The sequence below is a fragment of the Rattus rattus genome, chromosome 12, assembly GCF_011064425.1.
Source record: "Rattus rattus isolate New Zealand chromosome 12, Rrattus_CSIRO_v1, whole genome shotgun sequence".
NCBI lineage: Eukaryota > Metazoa > Chordata > Mammalia > Rodentia > Muridae > Rattus > Rattus rattus.
This window is the reverse complement of record NC_046165.1, coordinates 868,792-885,638: the sequence shown is the minus strand read 5'-3', so window position 1 is coordinate 885,638 and position 16,847 is coordinate 868,792. Positions and strand designations below refer to the sequence as shown.

Sequence of the window (16,847 nt, the reverse complement as noted above, 5' to 3'; positions counted from 1 at the left end):
TCTGAGAAACCTTCAAAAGAATAACCCTATAAAATCTCAGATAACAATCGCTTAAAAAGGACTACTTCAAAGTTTAGGTGCCATCACTGCAGATTTCTGCTGGATACAACAGCTCTGCTAAAATCTGTAACAGTCAACACTAACTAACTTTGACAGATGTTCTCATGGACCTTCTGGAACTTCCAGAACAACAGTACCACCCTCCCAGCCTGCCACAGCTGAAGGACCTAACAGAAGACAAGGATAGTGGATAGAGCTTGCTCCAATAGTGTTCTCACCAGAGTGGATTCCCCAAGGGAAACCTGAAGCATTTTCTGCCTGGTGAGCATTCCTGCCAGGTGAGATGTCCATATACATGAGATTACCATAATCTTTATTAATAGCTTGATCCTGTAAGAAATGTTTGTGTGGATGAACCAAGAATATTTGAAAGGCAAATGTTTATATCCTAATTGCTGAGCACCTTACAACTTATCAGTCATGTACTCTTAAATGTCTTAAAATTTCTTCACCGTATTTTTTTCTTTCTTGAAGTTTCATAGCTTCCAGTTTTCCATTTGAGACTTTAATACATTTTGAGTAGATTTTTTGTAACTGGTGAGAAACAAGTCTATCTCCTTCTGTATGTGAATATCCCTTCCTGCATCAGTAACACCTTTACTGAAAGGAACTTGGCAGTCGACGTGTGGGGTTACTTTGGGGATCTCTATAATGTTCCTTCAGTTTCTATCTATCTAATGTCAGTTTATGCTGTTTGCATGGTTACAACTTTGCAGTATGTGTTGAAGTTAAGTAGGGTAATGCCTCCTGCTCTGTTCCCCTTCCCCAAGATTGCTTTGGCTATTAAAGATTTTTCTGATTCCATATACATGTTAAGATTTTGTTTTATACTAAGAATATTAAATATATATATGTTTATATATATATATATTTATACACACACACACACACACACACACACTGTGATGCACTAAACTAGTATGTAGATCACCTTGGGCAAAAGAAGCCTCTTAACAATATCAAGTTTTCTGATCCATGAACATACAATGTCTTTCTGGTTTGGTCATCTTTAATTCCTTCTATCAATATTTTATAGTTTACTGTGGAGAAACCCTTTGCCTCTTTAGTTAAATTTATTGTTAGCCATCTTATTTTTTTTCCTCTAGCCACTGTCAAGGTAATATATTTTCTTGGTGTCTGATTCATATAATTTATTATAGATATATAATAATAATACCAATTTTAACATGTTAATGCTCTGAAACTTTATTAAGTTTCTTTATTAATTCTAACACAGTTTTGGATAAATTTGGGAGCTTAACCATTTGTTTGTCTATTTAATTATTTGTTTACTTATTTTGAGACAGTCCTATATGTCCAGTCTGGACTCCAACTTGCTATATGGTCAAGAATGGCCTTGACCTTCTGTTACTTCTGCCTTTATCTCTCAAGTTCAGGAACTTCAGGTGAGCACAATTACACAAACTCATAGCCTCACATGAATATCAAGTAATCATTCTAACAACGGTCTATGTTCCTGTTGCTCTTTGAGGAAACTAGGCATTATGTAGAATTAAGTGATGGATGTGAGCATTCTTGCCTTTATTTATTTATTTATTTATTTATTTATTTATTTATTTATCTTGTGAGCAAATTTGAGCTTCTCCTCTGTTATATAATGTCAGCTGTTGGATTATTATATGTGTTTCCTATTATGGTTGACATGCACCCCTTCCACACTTAATTTGTGTAGCATTTTCATCACAAATGGGCTGAGCTCTATCAAATGTCTCTGCAGCTCTTACAAAAATCTTAGGTGCTTGTTCTTCACCTTGCTCATACAATACATCATGCTTACTACTCATTCGTTTGAACTGAGCCTTCTCTATATTATGCTTCTCCCCCTACCATTCCACTATGCAACAGAAATTAATTCCCCATCCTTTGCCTTTGAGAAACTACAAATGGCATGACCTGTGAGGTATAGGTATTACTCCATATTACTGAAAGAGGATTTTATTTCCATAACACTTCATATGGGGAAGAAAAAATATACCTACATATATCTGTGAGAAATTATTGCTTAGTGTGTTATTTCCATTCTAAAGAAAAGATGCTGTATATATGAAGGAATCAGAGAAAGAACTGGAAGAGCTTGAAGGGGCCGAGACCCCATATGTACAACAATGCCAAGCAACCAGAGCTTCCAGGGACTAAGCCACTACCTAAAGACTATACATGGACTGACCCTGGACTCTGACCTCATAGGTAGCAATGAATATCCTAGTAAGAGCACCAGTGGAAGGGAAGCCCTGGGTCCTGCTAAGACTGAACCCCAGTGAACTAGACTGTTGGGGGGGGCGGCAATGGGGGGGAGGGTGGGTAGGGGAACACCCATAAAGAAGGGGAGGGGGAGGGGGATGTTTGCCCGGAAACCGGGAAAGGGAATAACACTGGAAATGTATATAAGAAATATTCAAGTTAATAAAAAAAAAAAAGAAAAGATGCACCTTACTTGCTTGTGATTATAAAACTGCTACATACAAGCATATACATAATATGTAATTAAGTGATTGTATGTTTCTTTCTTTAAGTCATGAAATTATGGTTAACAAGCTCACTTGGGAGGATAATTAGCTAGAATAATCCAACAATACATTGAAAACAAATTGGAGGCTTTAGGTATGTGAACCTGTCAAACTCAGGCATATTTTATTTGTTTATGTTGCTATTCTTACCATCACTTCCTCAAATGTAAAGCCACTGCAAGTGGTCAATATCAGTTTATCACTTTTAACAAATTCATAAATTACTTTAAAGCACCAGATGTTCAGGTGAAGTGTGATACCAATAAAAAATGTGAAAGAATAGTGAACATATGCTTATCATAACAATGACTATGGAATCTAGATACCCAGTGTTTCAATAATCCCATAGGCATATAACTTGTAAAGCAAAATACTGGAATGTCTTGTCAATAAAATTAAGTGTAATATTGTATTCCATATTACATAGTATTTTCTCTAACTACTATTAGGAACATATTGTCAAATGAAATTTTTATTCCTAAATACTTACAGAACTGGATTTTGTGACCCAGAAAACCAAAGTGTGTGGGTACATCCTGTGCACTAACCACTGTGACCCATTAATACCTTTTACTTTTTAAATTTTTTCTGATCATTATTTTTGATAAATTATGCATAAAATTAATATGAATTTTGTATTCATCCAAAATACCACATGGTATTTGAGTTTTTGATGTAAGTTCTTGTGTACACAAGAACTTTTGTTCTTGCAATTCTTCTGTCTGTCCATTTCAATGTTCAAAGCTTTATTTTGCACTGTAATTTTAAATTAAATAAAGGGTTTACTTCTATATCTCCTAGGTAGGCATTTGGTTCTGCTAACTCTATAAAACTATTTTTCAAATGGCTCAAATTGCATTATAAAAATAGTTAAATCATTCATGGCACCTTGAAATGATTTCTTAATAGTTTCCTCTTTCAGTTTAATGATATTTTATATTAACATTATTTCTCCACGGATATTTTTTTAAAACACCTCTTTCTTATTCCCCAGCTAAACTTAAGACTTTTAGGCAATTTAAAAGTCTATTTTTCTACTATTCTTGCTATGAAAAATACAGATATAGATAGATAGATAGATAGATAGATAGATAGATAGATAGATAGATAGATAGATATATGATAGATAAAACTGAAAGAAAAAGCATACAAAAACAATTATTCATACCCACAGTCTTATCTAATTTGTGGCATATCTATTTGTTTCCATACACTGAAATAAACACTTTCTAGTAATCATAGGTGATAATTCTTAACCTCAAAGTTTCTAGGCAAGCATCTTATAATCTGAGCATGTAGGATGTGTAAACAAGAATAATAGGAGCTCAATCTATTTCTGCCACATTGTAAATTCTCTACCATCCTGGGCTGCATGAGGCTCTATTTTCTAAAATATTAAAACTAAAAGAATTTTCATATTTATACAGTTAACTATAGTCTTAAAATAGGAAATATTAAATATCAATATTAAATGATAATATCTTAGTAGATGTGAGAATACCTTATACAGTTACATATTTCAGCCATCATTTGTAATTTAGCATAGCTATATAGTTAATATAAATCATAATATTTATTAATATTAATACTAAACTTAATATAAATCTTAATTACATATAAATATTTGCAAAGCAATTTGAGCATTTGCAATATGAACACTTTATGTGACTTCTAATAAAATATACTGTTTTCAGGCCATAATAATATACAATTCTCAAGGGACATATCAATGTATGTCTAATTTATTCTTCATTATCTCTTAGCAAAGAATATATTGGTTTGCTCAGACTAATTAAGTAAATTCCAACCCAGGAAGCCAATACCCTTAACTGTAAGAAACAGAAACTCTTGCCAGAGAAAACTTGGTGTGCCAGGGACTGAGATTAAGGTAGAAGTTGAAGCAATATTACAATATTAATGGAAGAGCCATCAGTTTTTAAATCTGTGCTCTTATACCTTCATTGAGGGAATGTGCAGTCGATTTATTATGCAACGTCAATAAATGCTTCTCTCTCAGTATGTACACCAAAATCCATTCTTTGTTAGTTTGGTGCCATTAGGGAATAGATATACTGACTTAAAAGTAAAGTTAAATAATATTTTTTCCTATTTTCCCACAGGGCAATTCCTACTAAGTAATGACCAGCGCCATGATAAATTATCAAACAAAATACTTCCATCTTGTTGGAAGACGAAAACACAGTGATCCAAAGCTATAAGAGAATATCTTATTCCCATCTGGTCTCTAGTGTCATTGAAACAACAAATAGCTACCAACTAAGAGGCCTTCACATGTATTGAGGAACGCTTAATAACTGTGATTCATCTCTCTTTGTCTAATACAAAGATTGGATCTTAAAGCCAGTGTCCAACCTCAGATAATACTCTTATAGGTTCTAATATGGCTTACTCAGAAGCACATTGTGTTCCATCCAATGAAATTGCATTCCTTATTGAGTGAATTATTTTAGGACAAACTGTCACTATTTAGTGAAACACTAACCAGCTTAGGGCACTTCTGCAACATAGGTAAATAATTCTGCTAAATCATAACCATCCATAGGGTTCATATCTATAGAAACTGTAAGTTTCATGGGGCCACATTTTATTTTTATCATTTCGTCTTATCCACCTGTGTGCTGGGTCCATGCTAGTTAACAGGCAATGTTCTACTAAAATAAATAGTACTATAGTTACTCTTTCAAGAGAACTATAGTTTTTAAAAAAGTGTAAAAAGATAGAAAAACAAACAGAAGATGGATCACTTAAAAATAATTTTGTGGGCATTCATGTTTAACTTTATCAAGTGGATATTTTGGCTTGAGTTACTAGTATGAAATTTATAAAGATGCAATGTATGTACGTTAATATTTTGCTGCTGTAGTAAAATAACATGGAAAAGGCAAATTATGGAAGAAAGAGCTAACTTGGACTTATAGTTCCAGAGAGATGAATCCATCAGGGCAGGGAAGAACAGAGTGAGATACTGGGGATGGCAACTGGAGCAGGATGCTGATAGAGTATATCCTCAACTAAAGCAGGCACACAGAGCAAGTGAACTGTAAAGGAAATAAGGCTATAAGCTGCCGAAACACGCCTCAGTAATAAACTTCACTTTTTCCAGCAAGAATGGACCACTCACAACCTCCCTAAACATTGTGACCAAGTGAAGACTGAGTGTGTAAGGACCTGAGTGTGTTAAAATACATTTCTCACTCAAACCACTACAGATGGGCCCACATGGAATGAAATCATGTGTATACAGTCCATGGGATGTACTTTAGAGTACAGTCTGTCCCTTCTCATACACAAGAAACACAGTGATCCCACAGGGAAGAAAAAGAAAGTCTTTCCTCTAACTCCAGGAATGAGATGTGGGTGGAGCTGCCATTCTTTTTTTTTTTAATTTTTTTTTATTATATATTTCTTTACTTACATTTCAGAGGTTATTCCTCTTCCAAGTTTTCTGTCCATAAGCCCCCATTCCCTCCCCTCCCCCTCCCCCATACGGGTATTCCCCCTATACATCCCCCTGATTGCCCTCCCCCATATTCTCCTGCACTGGGGGTCCAACCTTGGCAAGACCAAGGGCTTTCCCTTCCACTGGTGCGCCAACAAGGCTATTCTCTGCTACATATGCAGTTGGAGCCCTGGGTCAGTCCATGTATAGTCTTTTGGTAGTGGTTTAGTCCCTGGAAGCTCTGGTTGGTTGGCATTGTTGTTTTTATGGGGTGGCAAGCTCGTTCAACTCTTTCAATACTTCCTCTAATTCCCCCTAAGGGGGTCCTGCTCTCAGTTTGGTGATTTGCTGCTAGCATTGACCTCTGTATTGGACGTGCTCTGGATGTTTCTCTCAAGAGAGATCTATATCCAGTCCCTTTCTGCATGCATTTTTAGATTCTTCAATCTTATCTAGTTTTGGTGGATATATATATATATATATATATATGAGCCACATGTGTGTCAGGCTCTGAATGGCCATTCCTTCAGTCACCGCTCTAAACTTTGCTTCCATATCCCCTCCTATGAATATTTCCCCCTTTTAAGAAGGAGTGTGAGCATGTACATTTTGGTCATCTTTCTTCTTGAGCTTCCTATGGTCTGTAGATTGCATCTTGGGTAATTTGAGCTTTTTGGCTAATATCCACTTATCAATGAGTGCATACCAAGTGTGTTTCTCTGTGATTGAGTAACCGCACTCAGGGTGATGTTTTCTAGTTTATTCCATTTGCCTATGAATTTCATAAAGTCATTGTTTTTGATAGCTGAGTAGTACTCCATTGTGTAGATGTACCACATTTTTTGAATCCATTCCTCTGTTAAAGGGGCATCTGGGTTCTTTCCAGCTTCTGGCTATCATAAATAAGGCTGCTATGAACATAGTGGAGCATGTGTCTTTGTTGTATGTTGGAACATCTTTTGGGTATATGCCCAAGAGAGGTATATGGAGCTGCCATTCTTAGCTACAAGTAAAATTCAACCTCATAGAAAATAAAGGACTATAAAAATAAATTTATAAAATATAGTTATATACAGTTTTATTTTCATTTGCCTAAATCTCAAAAACATTAACTTCAAAAGCAACTCAGGTTTATTGATGCTGACAGCATTCTGCCCAGTAACAGCAGCAGGTGCAAGGAAGCTGAAAAATACTCCTGATTTCTTAGACTGAGTTTCATTTTGAGCTTTGCATGTTGGAGACTTCACAGCATTTGCAGAATTACATACCAGCTATTACTGGTTTGAACTCTCCTTTCATTTTATTTTTTTCTAGTCTAAGTCTTTGTCTTTCTTCTTGTTATCTTAGATCTTAGGGACACATTCCTGTTTAGCTTATTTGCTCAGATTGAGTGTAATGATCACAGCTACCTTTGTGACCTTTCTCAAGGGCCAACCTAATTTGGTTAAAGAAAACATTTAGCACTACCTATGAGCACTCCATCTTCTTCACTCCACTGGACTTTAAACCAAGGCATAAATTTATAGTCCATGGTCATTTATTAATTTTCATCACATCAATACCAAAACTAAAGTATGAAATATTAGAGTCATAGTAGGTTAGATGTGATGAAGACCTTTGCTTTTCAAACTGTTGTTCAGGCACTAGCTCTAGAGAGTATTATGCTATACAGCCAGACTTGTGATTCTTAAAACATGAGAACTTACTGAACTGGAGTCTAGGAACCTTCTGGGCTAATATTCTGAGGTCTGAATATATACAAAACATTCTACACAAGCCATATGCAAGTCTTCAAACCCTGTGTGAATACCTGGGATGTTCTTTCTCATATATTAGAATTATTTTATGAAAGCACAGGTTATGAATTTAAATCAGCTAGCTCTCTGTTTTCTTATCTGTAATGGATACTGTGAATTAAGAAAAATATGTTGGGAAGACTTTTTAATACGTAAGATGATTTACTAAGCTTCTTTCTACTTTCTTCCTTTACCATTATAAGGTTATCAATTTCATTTTTAAATCTTTGCCACAGGAGGCATGAGTAGAAGTAAAAGAAAACACCTTCCATCTGAGAACATTTCTATCTTTGCATGCTTCTCTTTTGAAATTTGTTCTTTGACAATTTCATAAACGATTATAATATATTATGATTATATTCACCCACATTGCCAACTTTTACATCTAAGCCCTCAACTCTGGATGACTTCTTCCCATGTTCTTCCTAGTGCTTTCATAGTTTTTGTGCAAAAATCCACTGATTTTCTTTAGGGTTGCCTGTTGAAGCTGTACTTAAAGAGAGGATATGCTACCAAATATTCCAACAGCCACTAACAACAACAGCTCCACATTAGGGATGGGGCCTCATGAGCCTCTGCACCATCCATAATGGAATGTTGATGGCCTCTTGATCTATTTGTCTTCTGCAGGTAAATACAACTTCTATGTGTCCATGACTGTAATGACCAAGATGTATCTGGTGTTTCACAGCACTTCTCCCATTCTTTTTACTTCTACAACATTCCCTTGAGCCTTGGATAGAGAACTTAGAATGATACAGATGACCCATTTAAGAACATGCATACAGTGCCCACAGAGTCTAGAAAAGGGAAACCTGGAACTGGAGTTACAGATACTTGTGAGACTCCATGTGGGTCCTACAAAAGAAAAAATGAAGATCTTCTTCAAAACCAATAAGTACTTTTTAACTGCTGAGTCATCTTTCCAACCTCACAGGGAATTTCTTACTCTTTTCAAAGTTGGTTGTTTGGTAAAACAAAACAATACACCTGACGGTTACTTTTGGTACAATAGGTAGTTCTAGCAAGCTTAAACATACTTTATTTTTCATTAAGCAGTATTTTAATGCATTTACTTCTTTAAAAAGTTTTTATCAATTTTTTGTTCTCTGATCTGAGAGTTAATAATATACCTCCAAGAAAAATATGACATTAAATCTCTTCAGATACTTATCAAATGACATACTATAATCATTAGGACCATAAAAATAGCTGTTGTCACGTGAAAGAAAAATTTCCACAGGTAACAAGTCCCTCCAAATCTGAAAATGTGGTTATTCACTGGGATCAGTCAAGACAACAATTTTTGTATTCACAAGATAGAACTGTTGTTATTAGACATATTAAATATCTTTATCTGGATAGGGAGGGATTTCAAGAATTTCCCTGAAATAGAGAAATGGATTCCTAGAGTCCAATGTTCTTGTGAGGCCATGGAACACAATTCATTTGGAATGGCCTATTTAATTAACTACTTCCCCCTTAAAACATATTCTTCATAAAATACATATACTGAAAAGGCATTGTGTCAAATTTCTATTTTAAAATATTTATTTGTGTGTGTGTGTGTGTGTGTGTGTATTTGTGTGTCATCATATGTATATGGTGCTCTCAGAGGCCAGAAGACAAGGTCAGAGCTCCTGGAACTGGGGGTACTAGTGGTCTTCTATTACAGCATTAAGTGCTCTTATTAACTGAGCAAACATGCAGGCCTGTCAAATTGTAGTTTTTCATTGACTATCCTGAAGTCAAGTTTATTCCCCCAAATATTTTATGCATTTCAGTGTTTGTTATAACATATGCCAGGCCATATAATGAAAAAAAAAAACTCAAGTGGAGACAGAAGAGTTAAGCATTAATAGCAGTGAATCAGACTATGCACTGATTCCATTGCTTCTCTCTACCACAGGAAGTTAAGGCAAACTTTTATGCAATCTGTATATCAATCAGTGTCTTCATTTTATTCATATTAAATTATAATTTATTAATTAGATTATTATGTTAAAGATTTCTAAGAGGATCAAGTAAATTAGTACACAACTGGAATGCTGCACAATGAACAAACACTATTGCTATTATAATTTAATTATTATTACAAAGTAAAATAATTTGCACATCATGTTCTATGTTATTATCTTAGTAGGTGCTCGGCAACTTATATAATTAGTAATTATGGAAAAACATTTTCTCCACCAAAATATTTGAACTTCAAACTGAATTTAGTTGAGATCAATGGACTACTTTAACTATAGAGTATGAGAAAAGACTTGAAATTCCTTCAGGTTTTTCTTGCAGTCTCTTTCCCAGGTGATAAGAAAGATGACAGGCTACTCCCCACCAATTTGGGCTAGGGAGACAGCCTAGGCTAGGAAACAGTCTGAGTTCATAGTACGGAAAGTTGGGAAGAAGCAAAACCAAAATCTGTAAGTCAGACACTCAAGCCATCACATCAGATGTCATAAGTTCATCCATCCAAAAAGACAGAAGAAGATAATGATTCAAGATCCTTCAATACTTACAGGTACAAACACTGTTTCCCACAGCAACTTGATGAGTTCTGAATCCTGAACAAGGAAGCCATGTTTAAGGTGCTTAAAGTTAGCCTGGGGGTAACTGCCTTGGTTCCATTTTTACTATACCGGTAGATTGCTCTAAACATGCTAGAATTTGGTATAGGCCAAGACACATATGCAAAAGTTCATAATCTGATCCAAAATATGCAATAATTAAAAGCACCTCCAATTGTACCCAAAAGGATAAAGCAAACAGAAATGCTCTGATAACAGTACATGCACCAGAAAACAACCAAGTGGGAAAATTATTAATCAGTGAAACATAGATCATTCAAACACATTACTTGGGGAAAGATAAAGAAAATTAACAAAACAAATGTTAAATCAATAACATTGAGTAGCATCTGAAATGAGTCATCTCTAGAAATGAAGTTTTTGTATATGTTTTCCTAGACAAGCTGTAAAAGGTTCTGTCCTGATCTTGCCACAGCATGCTGCATATTCATCTCCTGCAGCAGCTCACAGTTTGCATAATATAAGACCCAGTTCTGTGCTTTAGAATACCCTTGGGTGAGCTTAGATAAGAGGGACTCTGATGTTGCTTTGCATTTCCCTTTGAAAGGGTTTCCAGATTTCCTGAAAAAATAGATTACCTGTTGTGCAAGACTGAAGAGACTTTTATTCTATGTGATATGTGCATGAAGTCCTACAGCTGAATATTATAGTTGTTTGCTGATAATATTGAATAACAACAAACATTCCAAGAATGTATATGAAAATGCAAAGCAAATACAGGAAAGAATGTATTTTAAGACATTTACATTTTAATCTATTGATTTGTGATCAAGGAATAGTGGAAGGAAGCATTTCTTACCGAATTGTTATTTTTTGTTTTGCAATGGAATGAGATTCTAACTATATATGAGCACAGCCTACCTGATGTAAAATATGTTAAAGAAGAAATCATCCAGTGGAAGCTATATAGCAGAGAAACTGGTCAGTTTCTAATAAATACCAGAAAAACACAGAAAATCGTGCTTAGATTTGTGTGAGATATATACTTAATTACTAGAAATATTGTCTACCAAAATATATTCAGTGTTGTGATTCCCATTAAGACAAACATAGTTGTCTGTTCTTCTATATCCTTTGGTTCACTATACATACATTAAAAGTAGCCACTCAAAAGCATTATAAAAACTTGTGCCTGTGTTGAACATATATATAGACCTTCTTGACATGATTATTCCCAAAATAATACATAAAACAACTGCCTCATTATTTACATCATAAAGAATCACCAATAAAGCAGATATGGTATACATTAGGAAATGTAGACAATACACAAATATTGTACCATTTCCTAAAGATGACTTTAACTACCTCAGATTGTAGTATCCACAAAGGATCTGAAAAGCCCTGCCTGTAGAGACTGAGGGATGACTGTGCCCCTTTCTGTTTCAAAACTCATATTTTAGCTTTTTAAGAAATAGAGCGTTTGGATTCCAAGTGTAAGTGAGATCATAAGCTGTACTTAAAATTACCTCATGGAAACACAGACTATGCCACTGCTTTCTAATAGATTGATGGTTAAGGAGGAGGCACTGGTCAAGGAGAAATAAGTCCCAGTGATCAATACATGTAAGATGTGAGATAATATGTATATTTCAAAATTCAGAACACATTTAAAACATCTTTTCTATTAAAAATTATGCTGGTGAACAGGTGACAGACATATTAATAAATTTGACTAAATCTCCAGTTAGAAAAATAATATGCAGCATATTGTGTATATGTACACATACCAAATAAATATTCAGTTATTAAGCTGAGTAAAATGAATTACTAAAAGAAAATGTGGACAAATAGTACTTCTTTTGAAAGTCTCCAAAACATCTATAAAGAGAAGTGAAAGCAAAATAACACCACATTTTTCAATTCTACTTGTGAACTAGGCTGTGCTTCAAAATGTGGCAAAGACATTTCCAGATACAAGATTACTATTTTTCCAGATGTGCCCATCACCAAACACTGATGAATAATTAATAACAGCTCCTGCAGTAGTGAAATAAGGACCAAATCTTAGTCAACACGTCAGAATCCATGGACACACATCATTAGCTTTTGTTGCTACGCTTGCTATTTTACTAATACTCCACTAAGGGCCAATATCATTAACGTGACACTTACTGATGGGTAGAGGTAACCTTCTCCATTCATTGCTATGTACAACCCTGTCTTCACTCCCTGGATGGCAACAACGCGCAGTCCCACTGGGATGAGGTTGAACAGTGCTGTTGACGATAAAGGTGATCTGTCACTAAGCGGTAAATGGAGCAATGCATTTCAATAATCCTTCCCCCTTTACTTTCTGTTATTTAAAAAACATCATAATATTTCTATTTTACAAGTCGACTAAAGAACTTTATGATGAAGAAGCTTCTGCTAAATGAAAAAGAAAAAGGAGCATCTCAGTTTCCGCTTTCCCACAGAAGGCTTGCTCACAACATTTTGAAGGGTTTGGGGGACAGAACAGAATCAAGCCTGGAATTGTGCTTCTATTATCCAAGTCCCTGATCCGACTAGATTTCAGGAAAAAATCATCTATGGATATTCTCAAGGCACAGAATTTAAAACTCCAACTTTAAATTTAACTATCATTTTCTACACAGTATGACTAGGTATTTCAGTGCAGCATAGACCAGAAGTCCAGAAGTAATTCCCAAACTAAATTACTTTGGCAGAAGCAACATGAGACACCAGAAAATCCAAGAAAAGATGTATACCTGCCCATGGAATAAGCTTAAAATGTGTCAATAAGATGAAATAGCATGTTAATTTTCAAGAAAGACTTTTATTTATTGGTATTGTATAAATCTATAAATAAAAATAAAAGTATAATATGCTGTTTTATATTTCTGATAATTTAAAAATCCAGTTATATTTTTGTTTTCTTCCCTTCTAATAAAGTATTTAATGTATTTTTATGAAGTATATACAACAATATCATTTTAGATATTATCAACCATAATATGTCTGATATGCATATACTACTCAATGAGGCTTGCATTAGTATTCTTAGTGCAAGTGTTATTGACAAGAAAGCTATTAATTAACTGCTCTCATTTAACTCCTTAGCTTGAATTTACTTCTGAGCAATGGGAATAGGCATTAGCTCTTAACACAAATGTATGAATAAAATGTCTTATCTTTAGGTCTTCAACTTTTTTACAGAAGACATGTCACTTGAAAATGATATACAGTTTGATTTTATTCTAAGGCTACTCAGTACATAATTAAAAAGTAATGTTGAAGGTTTTGTTCTGTTTTTCTTTTTCAAGATCATACTACGTATGATGGAGAAAGCTATATTCTCTTTTGCAATAATTACATATTTCTATTCTCCAGATCATACCATATCTGCACCTCAAAGGAAAACAGCAGGACATGGTCTTGATAATTACCCATAGATTAATTTGGGGTCCCACAGGTGGATAGTTGAGTGTTGCTTACAATATACAAAGTAACACTGAACTGTCTTCAACAGGATTCTAGAAGGTAATGACATATAGAAAAAAGTTTTAGTCCTTTTTGTTATTTGATGTTGAATATAGTATGGTGCCATTGAGAACTAGGCTTTGTCCTGGAAATTCTGTTTTTCTTTTGCATGTGAAGCTTATGTTTGTTTTTTATCTTTATTATCTCCCTAAAATTTGAAAGGAGGGACACTGTAGGATAATTCCTAACCTCCATGCAGAATTTTAAGAGAGAACATAATCTTGTATATGTCTACCTAACCTGATAATTTCCAACCTATTTACTTTAATCTCTGTATCTTGATTAAAAAATGTTGTAGCTTTTGTATATGTCATGTCAACTATATGGTATAATTCCCAAAGGCAAGAGTAATATGAATATAATATAGTATAAGAAGTAGAAAAGTTCTAAAATATAGCCTAAAATAACCTTAATAAAAATTACACTATCTTTCTTACCTTGGGATTTTGGCAGGGAAAATACCAGCAATTATCATTTACAAACTAACAATGTGGAGCTGACCATGGAAAAATAGTGGCACTAGTTAAGAACATAGATAAATTATTTTTCACTCTCCTTGAATTTTTATAATTACAAAGCAATGAGGTAAAACCTAGTGGAATAAAAATAAACATGTCCCTGTGATTGTGTTTCTGTTGTAGAACTCTCTGGTCGGCAACTAGATTTCAACCCTGGCTGTACATGAAAATGGCTGCGTTTATGAAATAAAATGACCATACCCAGCCCTGAGCCAAACAAGTCAGAATCTCTAGGGCTAGGTTAAGGACACAAGAAAAGTGTCTTAAGTGTTCTTCAAATGAACCTAAACCACAGTTCAAGTGAGAACCCATTTGGGTGATGTGATGACCCTTGTATATTTCAGACAGTCAGGTCTAACTATGCATTCACAGTATGTATACCTCACACCCTCACATGTTGCCAGAAAAAGAAGAAAGCAAAGAGGAAAGCTCTTTCCTTCAGGTGTAGTTTGTTTCTTTTCCTTTGAAAACTTTTGTTATGATTTGTGCAGATAATAACACTCAATATCTAATTCTATAAAAGAATTTTATTTATAAATCTCTACCAACAGCTGTTTTCTTTCTTCTTGTCTGTGCCTGAATTATCTTTCTTCTCTTTTCCCAATAAGAAGTAAAATATAAATAAATAAATAGGAAATAATCTAGGGGTAATTTTTAAGACAAAAATGGAAGAGACAATAGAGAGAAGGATATTTTTTTATTTATAAAAAAAGAAAAGGAAGATTAATAAGAAAATGTATATATAATATTATTTGAAGAGAGTAAAGCAAGTTACTGCAAATTACCAGTGTAAACACACTCTTCAAAAATGTCAGCTCACTTCAGATATAAGGATACCAAAAATATTAATATTTTACATAGAAGCATCATATGTAAAACAACTTATTTCATGTCATTAATTGTTCTCAGAATCTCTGCCTGAGAACTTGATGAGTGGAACTAAAACATGAAGAACTGATGATTCCATTACATGGAAATGGTCTTCCTTTCTTTTCATGGAGTATAATATATTGTGAAGAGAATGTTAACTTGACAGGAAGTCATCATTGCTCATGACCTAAGGATTGTATGTATGTCCTGGAACTGAATCTATCAAAACCCATTTGGGCATTTTTCTCAACCTAGCAATAAAAGGGGTGTGTGTGTGTGTGTGTGTGTGTGTGTGTGTGTGTTAAAACTAATGTGCAATTAGAGGAAATTACAGATCATTATAGGAGAAAACATTTAAATCCTGTGAAAAATGTAACGAGTATAATATAAAAAACAGCAAATAGAAGGGAAATATTATTATTACAAAAGATACATAGAGTTTAATGTACACAGACCCTATGGTATAAGACACATGTTTTATACAATGTGTTTATATATACAGAGCCTGAAGAATGCCCTCTATGCAAAAGACATTAACTTTTATACTAATACATTAGTGTGTACCTAACTGTTATAATCAGGAGATGAGCAGTGATATTGTGGACATAACCATTGTTTGAGAAAAAACGAAACTCAGTTTAACACCACAGGTCTCAATGAAATGATGCACGGAATCTAGTGGGCAACTAGAACCAAGCCAACAGGACCAATCACTTCCAAACACATCTCACAAAGCCATTTGAGTAGCAGACTTGGTTGGTCACTTACTGGAATTGGTGCTGTCATCCTTAGTTCCATCGAGAGCTCCATCAGGGTGCATCTGCAAGTAGTAACCTTGCCTGCAATATAACCTGGTCACTATGCCCTTGAGCTGGGGATCTGAAAGGCAAACACAGGGGTAATCAGATTCACAGGGCTGCAGGGGAGAGTTGGATTGTTCTCCTTCTTTTAAAAAAAAATTTCATGTTTCTTCTTCAGAAGATGACATTTTATAAAGGGTGCACATTTCTCCAGACTTGTCTGGGTCATGATAGCCAGACTACACAAACCACCACAATTAAAGCAAGCATAATAATAAGCTTCAGAAAATAGGGCATTTCATAAAACTAGCATGTGTATTTTCATTATTCATTAGATGGTTAAACTAATTAAATCATTAGTTTAATTACAACTTTAACCTCTAATTATTATAAACTAATTCTATCATTCGGGGTGGCAATACAAGAGTTTTGCAGTGGAGTGACTCAGAAACTTCGTTCAAGGTTTCAAATGAAGTTTTCATTTTATTTAAACTGACAACCTTTAAGTGTGAGAAAACTGTATTTTAAAAAATTATGTTAAAATGTGATGTATATCTTTAATAAAATCCCCAGTTTGGACAATACCCCTTGTCCTCAGCTTGCATGGAAGAATTTGTGGTGTTTATAAATGATACACAAAAGAGTCAGACATTTCACTTCTGAACTCAAAGTGAGACCTAGAATCAAAGGACACAAGAGACTGGGCTTGGCTCAGCACTGCAGTGGATGCCTTGCATGTACAGG

At 34.5% G+C, this 16,847-nt stretch overlaps 1 protein-coding gene across 4 annotated transcripts in view; it reads right to left on the bottom strand.

Annotated features, from left to right (window-relative positions):
* The window catches only part of Fgf14 (fibroblast growth factor 14), a 584,806-nt gene that overhangs the window by 129,531 nt on the left and 438,428 nt on the right, over positions 1-16,847 (bottom strand). For all 4 annotated transcript variants that reach the window (XM_032917630.1, XM_032917631.1, XM_032917633.1 and 1 more), the window contains 2 exons: positions 16,072-16,182; positions 12,548-12,651 (listed from right to left, as the gene is read on the bottom strand). In XM_032917630.1, coding sequence (XP_032773521.1) covers positions 12,548-12,651; positions 16,072-16,182 — 215 coding nt within the window. The remainder of the gene's footprint in view (positions 1-12,547; positions 12,652-16,071; positions 16,183-16,847) is intronic.